Source organism: Cotesia glomerata, unplaced genomic scaffold, assembly GCF_020080835.1.
Source record: "Cotesia glomerata isolate CgM1 unplaced genomic scaffold, MPM_Cglom_v2.3 scaffold_20, whole genome shotgun sequence".
NCBI lineage: Eukaryota > Metazoa > Arthropoda > Insecta > Hymenoptera > Braconidae > Cotesia > Cotesia glomerata.
Window position 1 is genome coordinate 225,298 of NW_025402441.1, and position 16,855 is coordinate 242,152.

General features: G+C 37.1%; 1 protein-coding gene across 1 annotated transcript in view; it reads left to right on the forward strand.

Moving 5' to 3' along the window:
• The window catches only part of LOC123274056 (protocadherin Fat 4-like), a 135,339-nt gene extending 119,040 nt beyond the window's left edge, over nucleotides 1–16,299 (forward strand). Inside the window, exons 16-20 of the mRNA XM_044741555.1 lie at nucleotides 2,170–2,335; nucleotides 2,436–2,589; nucleotides 12,217–12,358; nucleotides 12,455–12,649; nucleotides 15,960–16,299. Of these exons, the coding sequence (XP_044597490.1) occupies nucleotides 2,170–2,335; nucleotides 2,436–2,589; nucleotides 12,217–12,358; nucleotides 12,455–12,649; nucleotides 15,960–16,198 (896 nt within the window). The 3' untranslated portion in view covers nucleotides 16,199–16,299. The remainder of the gene's footprint in view (nucleotides 1–2,169; nucleotides 2,336–2,435; nucleotides 2,590–12,216; nucleotides 12,359–12,454; nucleotides 12,650–15,959) is intronic.
• The last annotated feature ends 556 nt before the right edge of the window (nucleotides 16,300–16,855 follow it).

Sequence of the window (16,855 nt, forward strand, 5' to 3'; positions counted from 1 at the left end):
GTGCTGAGTAAACTTTAAGTGCGTTTTTCTCAGCCATTTTTGAGTATTGCATTTTAGTATTTCAGAGGTAGTATACCCACATGGTGTACTATCACTGCGTCAAAGATTATCCAAATCCGTTTCCCCAAGGTTGTATCCTCCCCTTGTAAGAAATATTTGTTTAATACTAAAAGGTCGTCTCTAATAAATGATTTGTTAACTATTAACAAATATTTTTTAATACAAATAAACCCTTCTTTCAGTGTATTTTTTCAAATAATTATTTGTTCAATAATTAATTTATTTATTTGAGAATATCTATCAGAATAAAAAATATTTTTCGTTTCTTTATGTAATTTAAATATTAAACAAGTCTCATTTCATTAAAATAAATATTTATTATCTATAATTAACTTAGTTTTAACCTAAAATGATTGACACATAACAAAACAGATACATTCATAACAATCACAAGTAAGGTTAGGCTTATAAACATAAGTTATAGAGAGAGCGCGACTACCGACTTTCAGACTTTCTGCCGCTTCGTGTCTCGTTGTCAGTGCATGAATTCATTATTTCGACTCCCTGTCATAGAGCGCATGCGCGACTCAACCACGGCATCAAAGCGGGGCTTTCTGCCGTGAAATCGCAGCGGGAACCCCGTACTTTCGACCGGCGTAGTAAGAAATAGTATATTACACATCTAGGGCAGTAAAATAAGAAATGTCTCAGATCACATGTAATTGTTGTCCGAGGCGAAGCCGAGGTCAATAAACATGTGATCTGAGGCTTTCTTATTTACTGCCCGTGGTGTGTATACTATTTTTCTCCTCGACGGAGGCGGAAAGCGGCATTTTCGTTTAGCGCAGCGGGAGGAAAATTGACGCTTTCCGCCCGGAGATGAGAAAAAAACTTTTCGTTATTGTGTAAAGTGTAAAAATGTTTGTGTATAATTTAACATTTTAGTGCGTAGAATTTAACATTTTAGTATGTTGATTCAACACAATAGAGTGTTGATTCAACACAGACTGTGTAAAATAAGTCATCAACACAAATTTTTGTGTTAAATTTGACGAACAATTTTTTACTGTGTGAGAATATTTCATTGAAGTTACAACAAGTATTTTTTATCGGAAATAACATAAACGAGCGGTATTAATTTTTTTATAAAATATGTTTGAAGTTAGCGACTTTCGATATTTTACGTGAGTGGAAGTAAGTGAGCGATAGTCTGTAAAGAGAGGCAGCTCTAGTGCGTGAGAAAGAAACCAATAGTCACAGCCTATTGGTGTCTTTTTCTTGCTGATGAATCTTAAGTTTTAGGTGCTAAGTTCCTTGAAAATGATATATCTTGTACAGAACTTATCTTTCACTATTTTTTATTTTATCATTAACCTAGACAAATTTTTGAGTTAGACGGCATAATGTTTAGTGTATTCATTTTCTATGAAAATGAAAAAAAATTCTTGAAAACAATAAAATTAAGTTTATATACATTCATATCAAACAAGAAAATTTTTTTTACGGGTTTTTTTGCAGCTGCAAAATTGTTTTACGTGAAATTTTGTTAACTCTGAATAACTTTTCTGAAAGAGTCCGAAATCTTGAAACTACTATGGCCTTTTATGGCAAATTAAAAGTTTTTCCCATTTAGTGACAGTTTCTTGAATTTTCCAAGAAAAAGTGAACATTCAAGAATTGTTATCCGTGCTTATAAATAATAATTCTCAGTTTTACCAGAGAAATATTTCTACAAGGAAGTGTCTATTACGGATTATATTTTACAGGTAAATTTGTCATTAAACAACAAAAGGGGGGACTATTCAGTGAAAATTTTTCAGCAACTGAAAAAATACTCCGATTTTTAGTTATCAAAACTAATTTCTTATAGTTAACACCATTATGACAAAAATATAATCAAAATATCGTTTACGTTATTATTTCTTGGTAGTTATGTTCACTAATCTCTAGTTTCAGAAACTATAGACGTACTTTTCTTTCTGTATACAAATTTTTGAAATATTCTCTCGGCCAGGACTTTGGTTTTTAGCAAAAAAAAAAAAATTTTTAATAAAATTTCACAAAATTGGGAGAGTAACGAGTCTTACTATTAACTAAATTGGCATGAAACAATTCTTCTCGATTTATTATATCATTTTACTTCAATTTGACATGATTTTTATTATTTAGCTGCACTCACCATTTATATCATTGACATTAATGATAATACACCAATTTTCAATAATATTGAACCAATGAGTGTGAGTGAAAATCAAATATATGATACCGTTATTGGTACTATAACTGCTGTTGATGCAGATGGGCCTTCCTTCAATGGGATATTTTACTCTATCGAGTTAGTGAACTCATAAACTTTATAATTAATTGCAAAAATAATATAATATTTTCCGTTTCAATTCATATGTAATATAATTTTTTGTTATCGAAAACGTTAGACCAGTTAATAACACCGAACATGATTTAATTCGAATCAATAATAAGACTGGAGTAATAAGAGTTGGTAAAGACAAAGCAATAGACGCCGAAAACTATGAATATCTTCATTACAATGTTACAGCCAGTGATGGAGATAATGTTAATACCACTAAGGTATACTATATGTTTTTGAATAAAATGTTTCTTTAATAAAAAAAGTGAGAGTGCTATGGTCATTATAAATTAATAGTTAACCCTTCGTTACTCGCGCTATAAGCAAATCGCTGCCTAACAACTACTCAACATATAGAGACTCACTATAGTACGAGCGAGAAACTAAAAAAGACGCAAAAATTACCTTCATTTTTAACAAGAATTTACAAAAATTCACCCTGAGAGAAAATTATCCCAAACGGAAATACCCGCGACGAAACACCAATAAAATAGAACTATTATTTTTTTCATTTCATTAGGAGAAAACTATAAAAGTGTAATATAAATCGAGTATCAAACATACTAAAAAAATTTTTTCCGTGAGTAGAAAATTTTGCCCCTGGGTTCCTTTATGCAGGTGTTTTTTCAACCTACCGCTTTGAAAATGAATAATTTTCAAAAGTAGAAAGTCACACAGAAGAAACTACTCCGTACATTTTACAGAAAAGTTTGTAAAATTTGCAGAACTATATCTGTAAATCGATTTATATAAAATTTACAGAACTCAATATTTTATTTTTACATGGGAAATTCTGTATACAGATAGAAGGATTTCTCAGTATTTAAAAAGATTTCTAAATTTCTAATTTCTAAATATAAAGAAATCTTCTTAAATGCTAAGAAATCCTTCTACCAACGTAGATTTAAATATGTAAATTTTACGTGTTGAGTATGCAATGATAACATAATTTTTCCTGTAATGATGATAATTTTTTCTGCACGGAACAGAAAATATCTTGTGAAATTTACAGAAAAAATATGTAGTTTTTACATATTCACATTTGTAATAATTTAAAAAATCCAGTAATAATTATAATAACAATAATGATGTGTAGTAAAAAAATAAGAATTAATAATGATAAGTAAAAAAATTAGAAAAACGGTTGACCCTGAAGGCCATCTCTGCAACTTCCCGCTAATCCCATACCTAGGGACTTAAAACTGCACTTATGACGTTTTTGAGCTCTTCGAGCTCAAAAGTCTTATCAAAATTCGATAAAACACGATTTTTTTAATTTTCAAACTTCCTCAGCTAAGACTGAGAGGCAAAGTTCCGGAAATGACACACACTGCTTCCATAGATATTGTGCAAAAGGCGCTTGCTACTCTTAAGGCACTCAGACGGTAGACTGGTCCAGCCTTTCTCCATGATTCTTGCTTCTCTAGTGCGTCCACCCAGATAGATATTCCGTAAGTGAGCATTGATGTGACTACAGATGATAGCAGTAGTCTTCTGCTCTGCTTTGGGCCTCCGACGTTTGGCATCAGTCGTGCTAAGCTAGCTCTCACTACTGACGCTTTCGTACAGACGTGTTCCACTTGCTGCTTGAAGTTGAGTCGGGCATCAAACATCACTCCCAGATATCGTATATGAGGTTGTGAAGTGATTTCTCGGTCACCGACTTTTAGCTTAATTTTTTCAACTTCTTTTCGGCTGGTAATAAGCACTGCTTCGGTCTTCTGTTTAGCCAGTTGTAGATTCATTGAGTCCATCCACCGGTTGACTTTCTCTAAGGTGATACCGAACATGGGGTTTATCTCATCTAGGTGTTTAGCAACGATTACGACAGCTACATCATCTGCATATGCAACAAGCTTGACACTTCTTGGAAGAGTCAGTCTCAGCAGGCCATCATACATGACATTCCACAGAAGTGGACCCAGAACGAAACCCTAGGGTACACCTCCGGTAATATCATACTCTTTTGGACCATTCTTCGTGTCGTATCTCAGGATTCTGCCCGTGAAGTAGCTAGCCACTATCCTACGTACGTATCCTTGTACGTTTTTCTCTTACAGGGCTTGTATAATGCAGTCCCAGTTGGCGGAGTTGAAGGCATTTTTGATGTCAAAAGTGGCAACCAGGCAGTACTTCTTCGCTCCACCCTTCCATCTGATCCTTTCGATTGCCTCCTTGGCCGTTGCAACAACCAGTTTGATTGCTTCCAGGGTTGATCGTCCTTTCCGAAAACCATACTGGTTGTCTGCCAGGAGTGGATCGACAACTGTTTCTATTCTTTGGTGGATTATACGCTCAAATATCTTACCTGCCGTGTCTAACATACAAATTGGTCGATAAGATGACGGTTCTTCTGGTAGCTTTTTCCCTTTTGGAAGTAGTACTAGTCGTTGCTGCTTCCACTTCCGAGGGAAAATCCCTTTCTTGAGGCATGTATCGTAGACGTCCTGGAACAATGATGGCACTGCTTTTATAGTTGTTTTTAAAGCAATATTGGGGACCCCGTCCAATCCCGGTGCTTTATCATTCCCTACACGATTACAAGCCTCCATCAGTTCTTCCACTGTGACAGATGGAATGTCATCCATTTCATTCTGCGCTAGTAGGTAGTTAAGCGCGCTTTGTTCGGGGAACAACGCGTTTACGATCTTCTGTAGGAGTTGAGGACTCGTGGGTGATGGCATTAGCTGGTTTTTAAGATAGGTCATGACCACCTTATACGGCCTACCCCAGAGATCTCTGTCCAGCTCGTTGATGAGCTCCTTCCAGCATTTTCTTTTGCTATCTTTGATGGCTTTGTTCAGGGATCGACGGGCTTTTTTGTACTCTGCGACCAGCTCTACAGAGTTAGGTCGTCGGTAGCCACGCTGAGATATTCTTCTCTTCTGTTGACACTCTTTACGAAGGGCGCTGATGTGGTCGTTCCACCAGTGAACGGAAGGTCTTGTATTCATGCCACGTCTACGAGACATACTGGCGTCACAAGCCTGGGTCACTCATTTCATCAGGTCCTTAGTCTTCTCTTCTGCGCAGCCCGCGATAATCTGGTCACTATTGAGAGCTACTAACAATGCACTTGGGTCAAGAGTTTTTACCTTCCAAACAATGGTGTTAAGTTGCTTTTTAGGTCTTCTCGGGCTCTGGACGTTTGATATTTCCCAGAGAATCGCGTTGTGGTCGCTGGTTGTGTAGATATCCATCTTCTTCCAGTTGATATTACCTCTGGTGAGGCTGCTACTGACGAAAGTGAGATCTACAATAGAACTTGCGTCTCCTTTGGTGTAGGTTGGTGTATCACCACTGTTGAGCAGTACTACATCTAATGTAGAAAAGGCTTCTAGTAGTTCCTTTCCTCGCGCGTTTGTATGCTTGCTGCCCCAGTCTACTGCCCAGGCGTTGAAATCCCCGGCTATTGCCACTGGGTGGTAATGCTTCGCGTCTTCGGTAAGTCGATCTAGAAATGCGGTGAATTCGACAGTAGAGAAGCTAGGTGGTGCGTAACAGCTATAGAAGCGGATGCCCTCTACTGATACTGCTACAAAGCCGGCATTGCTGTTGTCGACTGCAGTTTGGAAAGGGAGCTTGCCACATGACAGCTTTGGATGTGCTGTCAGATTCCCAGGGTTGGGTACTCAGGTGTTTATATGGCTCTGCTATCAGTACCAAGTCAAGCTCTAGTTCTCACACGGATTGCATGAGCAGGTCATGTGCTGCCTCACAATGGTTGAGATTGAGCTGCAGTATCCTCATGTTTGTTTGTTCGTCAACTTCTGGAGTGCCTCCTGAAATAACGGGCACTTATAAGTACCGGCATGGTGGGCAACATTCTCTGCACTTTCAATCTCAGCACATAATGCACATTTGGCTGGATTTTTACAATCAGCAATCTTGTGCCCTTCTTGTCTGCACCTGATGCAAAGCTTCGACCGGTACACCTTGCTTCTGCACTGGGATCCATGATGTCCGAAATGCCAGCATTTAAAGCATTGAATAGGTCTCTTCATTGCCCTTATTCGGCAATTAACCCAACCAATCCGGATTTTGCTACTTCCATCTAGTAGTTTCTGTGCTGTTGCTGCTGTAAGAATTACTGTGGCAATTTGAGTACCTCTATAGGCCTTACGGATCTTGATTGCCTCTAGTGGTATCTCACAGCCATCTCCAGCTTTCTTTTGTAGGGCACCCTGGATGTCGTCCTTCGTTGTGTCATCATCGACGTCTCGGATCTCAATTACCTCCTGTGGTCCTTTGCAGGTTACTCTTGCGTCTTCTTTTAGTATGTCTGCAATGGTCTTTCTCCATGTTTGGCCTTTGTCGGTGTTCTTCCTCGAAAGAGTTATCAGCATATCTCCTTCATTGGTCTTATGGATCTTGTCTACCGTACTGCGGGCCTGATTATCAGGGACGTCCTGTTTTATTCGGCGCAGGATCTCGGCGTCCTTTGCTTTTTCTGTCAGCCGGATGATAAGGGCATCCGGTCTGATCCATTTCCGCGGTTTCTTTCGCTTGGGTTCAGATCGGGGCTCCTTTGTCATCTGTTTTGAGAGCACCTCTTTCTTCTGTCGCTTTATCTCTTTCTTGGACTGAACTTTTTTCCAATCCGACGCTTTTTCCTGTTCGTCGCTTCGTACTGCCGCTCCTTGCGGAGGGCTTTTCTTCAAATCCTTTTTCTTCACGACTTGGCTGATTACTGGGTCAGGAGAAGGTCGATCTTTTCTCTTACCTGACTTGCTGCTGGCTTTACTTTTGTCTTCCGCGACTGATTCACCGTCACCTTTGGCTCCGGTGTCCATTGCTTCGTCAGTCACGACGACAGCCTGACAGGCTTTCTCCGGTGTAGCATGGGAGATGCGCTGCAATGATGAGCGCCACTCCTCGTCCAGCTTCTCAAACCTTTGAAAGGCGTTAGCTACACCAGTCGTCTTGGCCTTTATCTCTTTGTGAATGTTGACCTTTGGTTGGACAAAATCATTCAATTCACTGATCAGCTTTTCAAGACGTTTGAGCGCTTGCGAACGCTCCATTTCAGCGCTTGCGTCAATCGCTGCTTGTTGGGCATGTAGCCCGTTTCCACTCTTGTTTGTTTCCTGTAAATTACTCATACTTTTTTGATTTACCAGCGCATCGTACGGAGTGAAGCGGGTTGTTATAACTAGGAACGGGTGTACCCTCGGAGATAGTACTCCTACCCCAGTTCCCTGAGGCCTAGTCGACACTTAGCCAGTCCCGGAATACACGGACGGACTAGACGCGCTCGGAGGGGTGAAGATTCCGATCTCTAGCACTCACTTCGTACTCCCGGATCAAGGCCCGAGGTGGCTGGCTCCTGATCTACTGCTGTAACTTACACCTCGGCAGAGCAAGCTCACATCAGCCATGGCCTGCATCGTTGGAAACTACGACACAGGTTCCGGACACTCCCAGTGGGTTACAACAGAGAACGATCTCCTTCTTGCTAGGTCAGTTAGTGTGACCAACCCATTAAGGGGAGTTTTGTCCACGGGAGCGTATTTTATTTAGCTCCTACCCTTGTCAACTAAGAGACTCAGTGTCATCCAAGGACAGCGAGCGTTCTCCCATCCGCTCGGGGAGACGCGCCCGGTAGCAGTATCTCTTCTGCCTCGAGTGTCAGTATGTGTGTGTGTGTGTGTGTGGCCGTATGTAAACCTCTCATAACTTTTGAACGGCTCGACCGATTTTATCGCAGTTGGTGCCATTCGAAAAAGCTTGACCAAAATTAGATTTTTAATTCAATTTGGACCGATTAAAACCAGTAGATTTTGAGATATCTTAAAAAAACTACAAAAAAAAATTTTTTTCAATGTGGTTTTTTTGGACTAACTTTTAAACGGCTATACCGATCAATTCTAAAAACTAATCAGCTCTTAACATCAAAAAACTACGTTGATTGCCGCTAGCCCGGTCAAATCGGTTGATTTGTTCGTGAGTTATCGTTGTCGTAAAAAAATAAAAAAAAATGTTTTTTTCGGAATTACATCGTAATTCCTCCTTCGATCAATTAAAACTTGAAGATTCTTTATGAAGCCTGAAAAACTGCGTCGAATGCCACCAACTGCGTGAAAATCGGTTTATTCATTCAAAAGTTATTGCGGTTTGAAAATTTAAGAAATAGTATTTTATTACACTTGTACCAGATTTTTGAGCTTGGAGAGCTCAAAATGAAACGAAAATTATAGTTTTGAACTCGAAGAGCTCAAAAACGTAGTGAGTGCAATTTTGAGCGTTTAGGTATGGAGGTAGCGGGGAGTTGCAGGAATGGCCTTTAGGGTCAACCGTTTTTCTTATTTTTTTTTTACTTTTTTTGCAATTTCTCGAAATCTACTTGTCCGAATCGGTTCCAACTTACAGGAAATCTAAGTTTGGCGGAGACCTTTCGAATGCCACCAAGTGCGATCAAATTGGTTAAGCCATTCAGAAGTTATTAGAGGTTCACACACACACACACACACACACACACACACACACACACACACACACACACACACACACACACAATTTTTGCAAAATGGGGTAAAATCAATAACTTCCTGATTTTTCGAAAATCTTCGATTTTTTTAGCGGGAAGTTAAATTTTTTTTTTCAATAAATCGTAAAAAAATTAGTCGTTATGAAGATCCCACGATTAGACCGGGCCTAAAAGCGAAAAATATAGCTTGAAGAGCTCAAAAATCGACTAATTATAGAAATTTACACTCTCGAGAACCAGCTTCAAATGTTGGACATAATTTTCGAATTAATGAACCGATTTTCACGCAGTTGAAGTAGTTTTTGAAGCCCCATAAAAAATCTTTAAGTTTAAATCGATCGAGTCAGGAATTTCGAAGTAATTCCGAAAAAACACTTTTTTCGGTTTTCTTTCGACAATGATACCCCACGAACGAATCAACTGATTTTGACCGGGTTTTTTTTATCTTAAGAGCTAATTAGATTTTAGAATTGATCGGTCAAGCCATTTAAAAGAAATTCCAAAAAAAACCATATTTCGAAAAAATTTTTTTGATAGTTTTTTTGAGATTTCTTAAAATCTACTGGTCCGAATCAGTCCAAAGTTTATTCAAAATCTAAGTTTGGTTAAACCCTTTCGAATGACGTCAACCGCGTTAAAATCGGTCAAGCCGTTCAAAAGTTATAAGAGAGTCACATACATACACACACACACACACACACACACACACACACACACACACACACACACACACGCACACCACTCTGCATGCTGGATACAGCCGGTAAGATACTAGAACGTATAATCCACCAAAGGATAGAAGCAGTTGTCGATCCACTCTTGGCAGACAATCAATACGGATTTCGGAAAGGACGATCAACCCTGGACGCGATCAACCTGGTTGTCTGTATAGCCAAAGACACAATCGCCGGTTCCAGATGGAAGGGGGGAACGAAGAAATATTGCCTGGTGGCAACTTTAGACATAAAAAATGCCTTCAACTCCGCCAACTGGGATTGCATCATGCAAGCCCTTCAAGAGATGAACGTATCAGGATACCTACGAAGGATAGTCGCTAGCTACTTCACAGATAGAGTTCTGAGATATGACACGAAGAATGGTCCAAAGGAGTATGATGTTACTGGAGGTGTACCGCAGGGTTCTGTTCTCGGTCCACTTCTCTGGAATGTCATGTACAACGAATTGCTGAGACTGAAACTATCAAGAAATGTCAACCTGGTAGCGTACGTGGACGACGTAGCTGTAGTAATCGTCGCCAAGCATCTTGATGAGATAAAACATATGTTTGCTATCACCTTTGAGCGAATTAACCAGTGGATGGACACAGTAAATCTACAACTGGCTAAACAGAAGACGGAGGCTGTACTTATCACTAGCAGAAAAGTGGTTGAAACGATCAATCTAAACGTCGGAGACCAAGAAATCACATCCCAACCATTCATTCGATATCTGGGAGTGATGCTCGATGCCCGACTTAACTTCAAACAATAAGTTGAACACGTGACCGCCAAAGCATCAGCAGTAGTAGCCAACCTAGTTCGATTGATGCCCAACATCAGTGGCCCGAAGCAGACAAGGAGGTCATTGCTATCATCAGTAGTTACATCGGTCCTCACATATGGTATATCCATTTGGGCCGACGCACTTGAGATCCAAGAATCATGGAGGAAAGCATGTCCAGTTTACCGACTGAGCGCGCTAAGAGTAGCCAGCGCCTTTCGAACAAAATCAGAGGAAGCAGTGTGTGTCATTTCCGGAACTTTGCCGCTCAGAGTCCTAGCTGAGGAAAGACGGAACCTTTACCAACGAAAGAGGACAACCGCACTAAGTGCCGAGGAACTCAGAGCTAAAGAACGGCAGAACAGCATCGCACGATAGCAATCATAGTAGGACGCCGCGACAACAGGGAGATGGACACACTGTCTCATACCGAAGATCGACGTTTGGCTAAACCGAAGTCATGGCGAGGTCAATTACTATCTGACGCAGTTGTTGAAATGGATGTTTTCGGACGTATCTTCACCGCTTCAAGCATGATGATTCACAGGAGTGCCCGTCCTACCCAGGAATCAATGAAGACGCGGAGCACGTTTTATTTGAGTGCCCACGATTTTACCCACAGCGAGATGAGCTGGAGATGATCCTAAAGAAGAAAATCCAACCAGAGACAATAGTAGAAGCAATGTTGTCATCAGGAGCCTCCTGGAACGCCATCAGCAGATTTGCAACAGAAGTCCTCATAGACTTGCGTTCCATCGAAAGAAGAAGAGCAAATGACAGCTACTAGAAGAAAGGTAAAAGAACACCTTAGCTACCAGAAGAAAGAGCAGTAGCTAGATCCTCCTCTCACGAAGTAATGCCTAACGGCGGTTTCCATGAGGGATTTAGTGGGTAGGGGCGCTAGCGTTGAGTTTTAGTATGACACTGCGTCGAGTCGCCATATATCCAGGCCAAACAACTATGCCTAGAATCCGTAAAAAGGATTCCCCCCCCCCCTTAAAACAAAAAAAACACACACACACACACACATACTGACATACTGACATCATCGCGAAAACATTCAGGGGAGCTTCGTAGGACCTCAAAACGTCAAGGTCTGATGAGAACTCGATTTTCGAAAAACGGGGTAAAACCAATAACTTCCCGATTTTTGAAAATTTTCAATTTTCTTAGCGGGAAGATAAAAAATATAAAGTCAAAATTTTCGTAAATTGGAAAAATAGTTATAGAAATCTTGCCCTTGCTATTATTTTTCAAAACTTTTTAATCCAAAACATTAGCAAAACTTTTCAGGAATGGGTATTTTGTTTGCGGATAAAATGTTATTATACTTTAAAAGAACAGGTGTCAGTTCTTAGTTCATAACAACATAATAAGTAAATTACTTATGGATAATATAAAAATAATCGTGAAGATTTGGGACTGTACACTATACTTTGAAGTACACGAGAAAAATTTGGTTCTGTAACATTTTAACCGCGGATAAATTATAAATCGTGTTACCGTGTTGTGCCCTTTTATCATGGATTTTGTGTGTCTTTATTCAACAGTAGACCATCACATAAGTTTGTTATTGTAATGTGCCCTTTATCATGGATTTTTGTTCAATTCATAAGGAAAACTGCAGTTAAACTGTCATCGGATGAATTGTCTTGCGGTTAAAGTCTTTTTCGGTTGAACTGTCACGGTGGAAAAATGACGGTTGACTAGTCGCGGCACCGAAAAATTAAAATTTATTACTGTTTGTGATATGTCTCTCACAATGACTCACGCACCTTACTTTTTGCAACTGACTTTTTGATTTTTTTTTTTGAGTAATTATGAATAATAACTAATTATATCCTTCACGTTTGTTTTATAGATTGATATATATGTTATTGATATGAATGACGAAGAACCTTATCTGTTGTATAATGAACTTTCCTCAACAATTCACATTCCAGAGAAGTCTCCAAATAAAATGAAGATAGTTACACTCATTGCTAAGGACGATGACCGAACTTGTGAGATATATCTTCATATACCATATAAAATTATTATTATTATTATTTGTATGATAAATATAACTAATATAAATCAAATTTCAAAAATCTGTTTAGATCCTTACAATAATGTATCATATCTTGTAAATACTAATCATTCAGATTCGTTACAATATTTTAAATTGGGTAGATTCGATGGCTTACTTCAAATAAACTTAGCTGATAATTATGTTCTTGATAGAGATTTTTGTTCTCCGATTCATACTTTGAATATAAAGCTGAGAGATAATTATCTTGTTGAGGGAATTACATGTAAGTTTAACTAGTTTATATAAGCAATGATCACACTCATTATTAATGGCAAACACCTTTTATTCTGCTTTTCTTTTTTTTCATACAATAGTTGAATTCATTTAATTATAATGTCTATAACCTAAAAAAGTCTTTACTTAGGAATCTTAGGATCCACGGTTTAGATGATCTAATACTTTTATATGTATCAGAGTTAGAATCAAAATTATCGAACTCGTTTTGCTTACTTTATTTCGAAATTCTCAAATTTTTTCAGTTCCGAAATCTACAATATAGAATCCTGTCTTTTTTTGTAGAAGCGTTATTTTACTCGGTTAAATTATAACAATTTTCACATTCTATCGAAGTCATAGCTTGAATTGACTTATAATGGTGTGTCGAAGGTATACGGAAAAAAGTAAACTGTAGTAAATAATAGTCGATTTATAATAAGTAATGATCAATTGCTGAAAATTACCATTTCAATCAGTAAAATCGTGATTTTAATAATCACTATGTAATATTTATCATTTAAATGCTACAATTTATTCTTCACATAGAGAAAAATACTATTTTAAACAATAATATTCGCTATGTGGATGTCGAAAATGTTAAATCATAATAATTAATAATTTTGACTTTGATACTCAACATTTCGTACCTAAAAAATGATCGCATGATATGTAAAAAGTATAAAATACACTTGCTAAATTTCTAATACGAGCAACGTGAATATTTAAAAAGTTGTAACGGGTGTTTTCCGCTCATTAACCCCTTAATTAATTTAATAGAAATAAAACAATACCTAGCAAAAATGATTTTAAATTAACAAGGGCACCACCAGGATTTTGTATCTCGGTTCCTGGAACCGGAAACCAGAGCTGAGCTTATAATCTACAGGGAGAGAGAGTGGAGGAAGGTGGTCTGAAAGAAATAAATTTTTATTTAACAAAAATGACCGGTATTTATTTAACAACAAAATATGATAACAACTCGTGCCCTTGCACGTACACCGCTCACTTACAACTAATTTACTTACAACTAAACTTACTTCACGCTTTCCCCCGGAAAGTCGCTACTACAACTTATATCTAACGGAGGATTTCGGGTTAAAACCGGCGACTCCGACTTATCAACAAGACACCTCGTACAAAGACATCAGTGTACGAGGGCTTATCAACAACGCCTGGCTACAGAAGCAACAGCCTAGTGACTGCAACGTAAGCCAAGAAGCCTCTGCAGCTCACGCACACACTCCACGCTATCCTTACGTCACGCTGTCCACCGGACCCTCACGCTCTATCAAAATTCTTAATCCTGACGGTACCCTCTTATGGAGCGTCTATACCGCAGTTTCTAACTAAGTCGCGCTGCCCACTGGACCCTCACGCTCTATGCCAGCGAAACACCTCGCAAACGGACTGCTCGCTTGCGAAGGAACGCTGGTAGCATTCACACACACATAACCCACGCGTCTCACACACACACTGACTCTACTTTACTTTTATTTTCTGGATTACAAGATTAAACTCCAAAAAAGTCAACGTTCAATTCTTACTAAAATTATTCAGTCATTAGCTCGAGATTAAAATCATAAACAATTTTCACAACTAATAGTTTAATTCTCAAAAAAATCTACACTAAAAACCGACGATTGAATTTATTCCAAATTATCCACGAGTTTAATACTCAGCATTAAATAAAATTTTAGGAACAATATTGACGTAAAATTTTACTCCAATTTCAACTCGTAATTTTATTTCTTAAATTTTGAATAAATTCTTAAGAATAATTTTTTGTAAAATTCTAACTAAATTTTCTCGGACGTAATCCACACTGATAAATAGTTTTTATAAATAATTCCAATAATAATTTTAGTCTTCCATAGTTCAATATATAAATGACCACGTGGAATTTTTCGATTTATAAATAATTAATAAAGCAATTTGTCTCAATATAAAATAAATTCACGAAAAATTATCCACGGTTAATTCGATCTCAATTGCGTCGAAACTCAGTAGCCGATTCTCAATACTTAATTTTCCAAATAATAAAATAGTTTTTAAAATTAATACGATATCAATATTTAATTTAAGATAATAAATATTCTTAATAAAAGATAATTCAATTGTTGTAAATAGTAATAATAATCCAGTTGTTAATTTTACGATTTATTGCGTAATAAAATTCACAAGGAATTTGCGCGCTCAAAATGGATGCCGGCGTTCGTTACCGCGTAGCACGTTTTGACCTCGGGTACCGAATACTATGTCGTGTCGATTGGAACCTTCTCGGTGTTCAGAATTTAATTAATATAAAATATATTTATTTAAACCAATCTTAAGATGTTAATAATTATTAACCAACTGTATTAATAAAATTAATTATTCACGACTTGCAAACCCAAGAGGTTTAGAACATTCCTCGGGTATAAACCCCCAGGAGGAACGCTCCCAGCAATTAACGAATCAATTCAATTAAATAATTAATTATTATTGAGCAAAATTATTAAACAATTGAATTATCCAAACTTGAATAAATAAAATGAGAAGTAGTGTATTTGATGAGCCGGGTATATGGCCCCAAGGCTCATCATTACCAAAGTCCAATACCTGGTGTAAATTTGGTTGAAGAAACTCTATGGTTGATACTCGCTTCCTTCTTTGGACTTCTTGATGTTACTCGTTCCAACACTTTACTACTTCCCCGGACACCACGCATGGCTCGTCTATATAACGACCCCAAAAATACCCCCTCCTGCTCTCTCTCTAGGCCCGAAGATCGATGCGCTCAAATGCTAGTCGAAAAGTTATCGATCTCTGGCGACTTATCGATTAAGGGTAATTTACCCTGTTACAAAGTAAAATGGTAAATTTTAAACGCAACGCTAAAAATGAAACTATAATTATTGACTTGCTTGGACTGGTAAAATATATATTTTAAGAGTAGAATTTTTACTGTTTCAAATGTTAAATTCTCCAAGAGTGAGACCCCCTTCTCCTCATCTGAGTTCCTCTTTCTCCTTATAGTATGGACTATGTATTGAAACAGCAATTTATACTGTTTGAAACTGTAATTTTTTGAGATGAGAGAGTCGTTATTTACTATAGTGATAGCCATTAATCACTTATTTTCGACATTAAATTATAAATTGTGGCTTTTACACTTTTTACATTAAGTTCTGCAATATTTATATTTTTGCCACCCCGATGTCCGCTTTACTGTTTGAAACTATGAAAATTAACCGGAATTCGTGTGAATTTCACAGTTTACTTTTTTCCGTGTATAATATATCATCAGAATTTCTAAAATTTTTGATTCTTCATTTTAGGGAATACTAATTCAATCGACATCATTATTACTGTAATTCTCGATGACATTAATGATCAAGTTCCAAAATTACCAGATTTGGAGAACCCAATTGCTAAAATAAGCGAAATTACAAAAGAAGTAAGATTAAAAGTATATTTTATGATCGTTTTACTCCAAGTTGTATTTTTTATCATAATTAGAAATATTATGTACTATTTCTGTACGGAAAATCAATTTTTTTTTTGTGTTTATTGTTAATGCATAATTCATGTATTATCTGCAGTTTCAGATCTTGAATAATACTTAAGTATACAAGAATATTTAATAAAATATTTTATAAGTACAGAACTTTGATAACTCAAATCTCAATAATTTAAGGAAGTTCGAGCGTAACTAATGAGTCAAAATAATGTTAAAATTTTTTTTTAATTTTAGTCTTCCCAATATTCGTCAAAATTTTTTATTTTAATTTAAAATAATTTAAACAATTCAATAATTAATGATTTTTACTTATTTAATAAAGTAAAGTAATAAAATGACTTTCGTATTCATTACTTGCCGGAGTAAATAAACAGATTTGGCAATTATCCATTAAAGTTGGGAGGTTAATATTAAAAAAAAAAAATTAAAGTCTCAACAAAAGTTTGTCCACCATAAGAGCCCGTATATAAGGAGATAAAATATGTGATTTTTAAAATTTAATATCTCAGTAACTAAACAGTGAATCTTTCTTAAATTTTGGAATTAGATAAATGAAGTATTTATTTATATGTATATTTAATTTCAAAGCTCAAAGTTGGAAATTATTTTTTACATTAGATTCGCTCGAACTTCTTTAAATATATCTATGTTCGTATAGATCATTGTGCAAATGTTGCAATAGTATTTACAATTAGAAACTACTGACAATTTTAT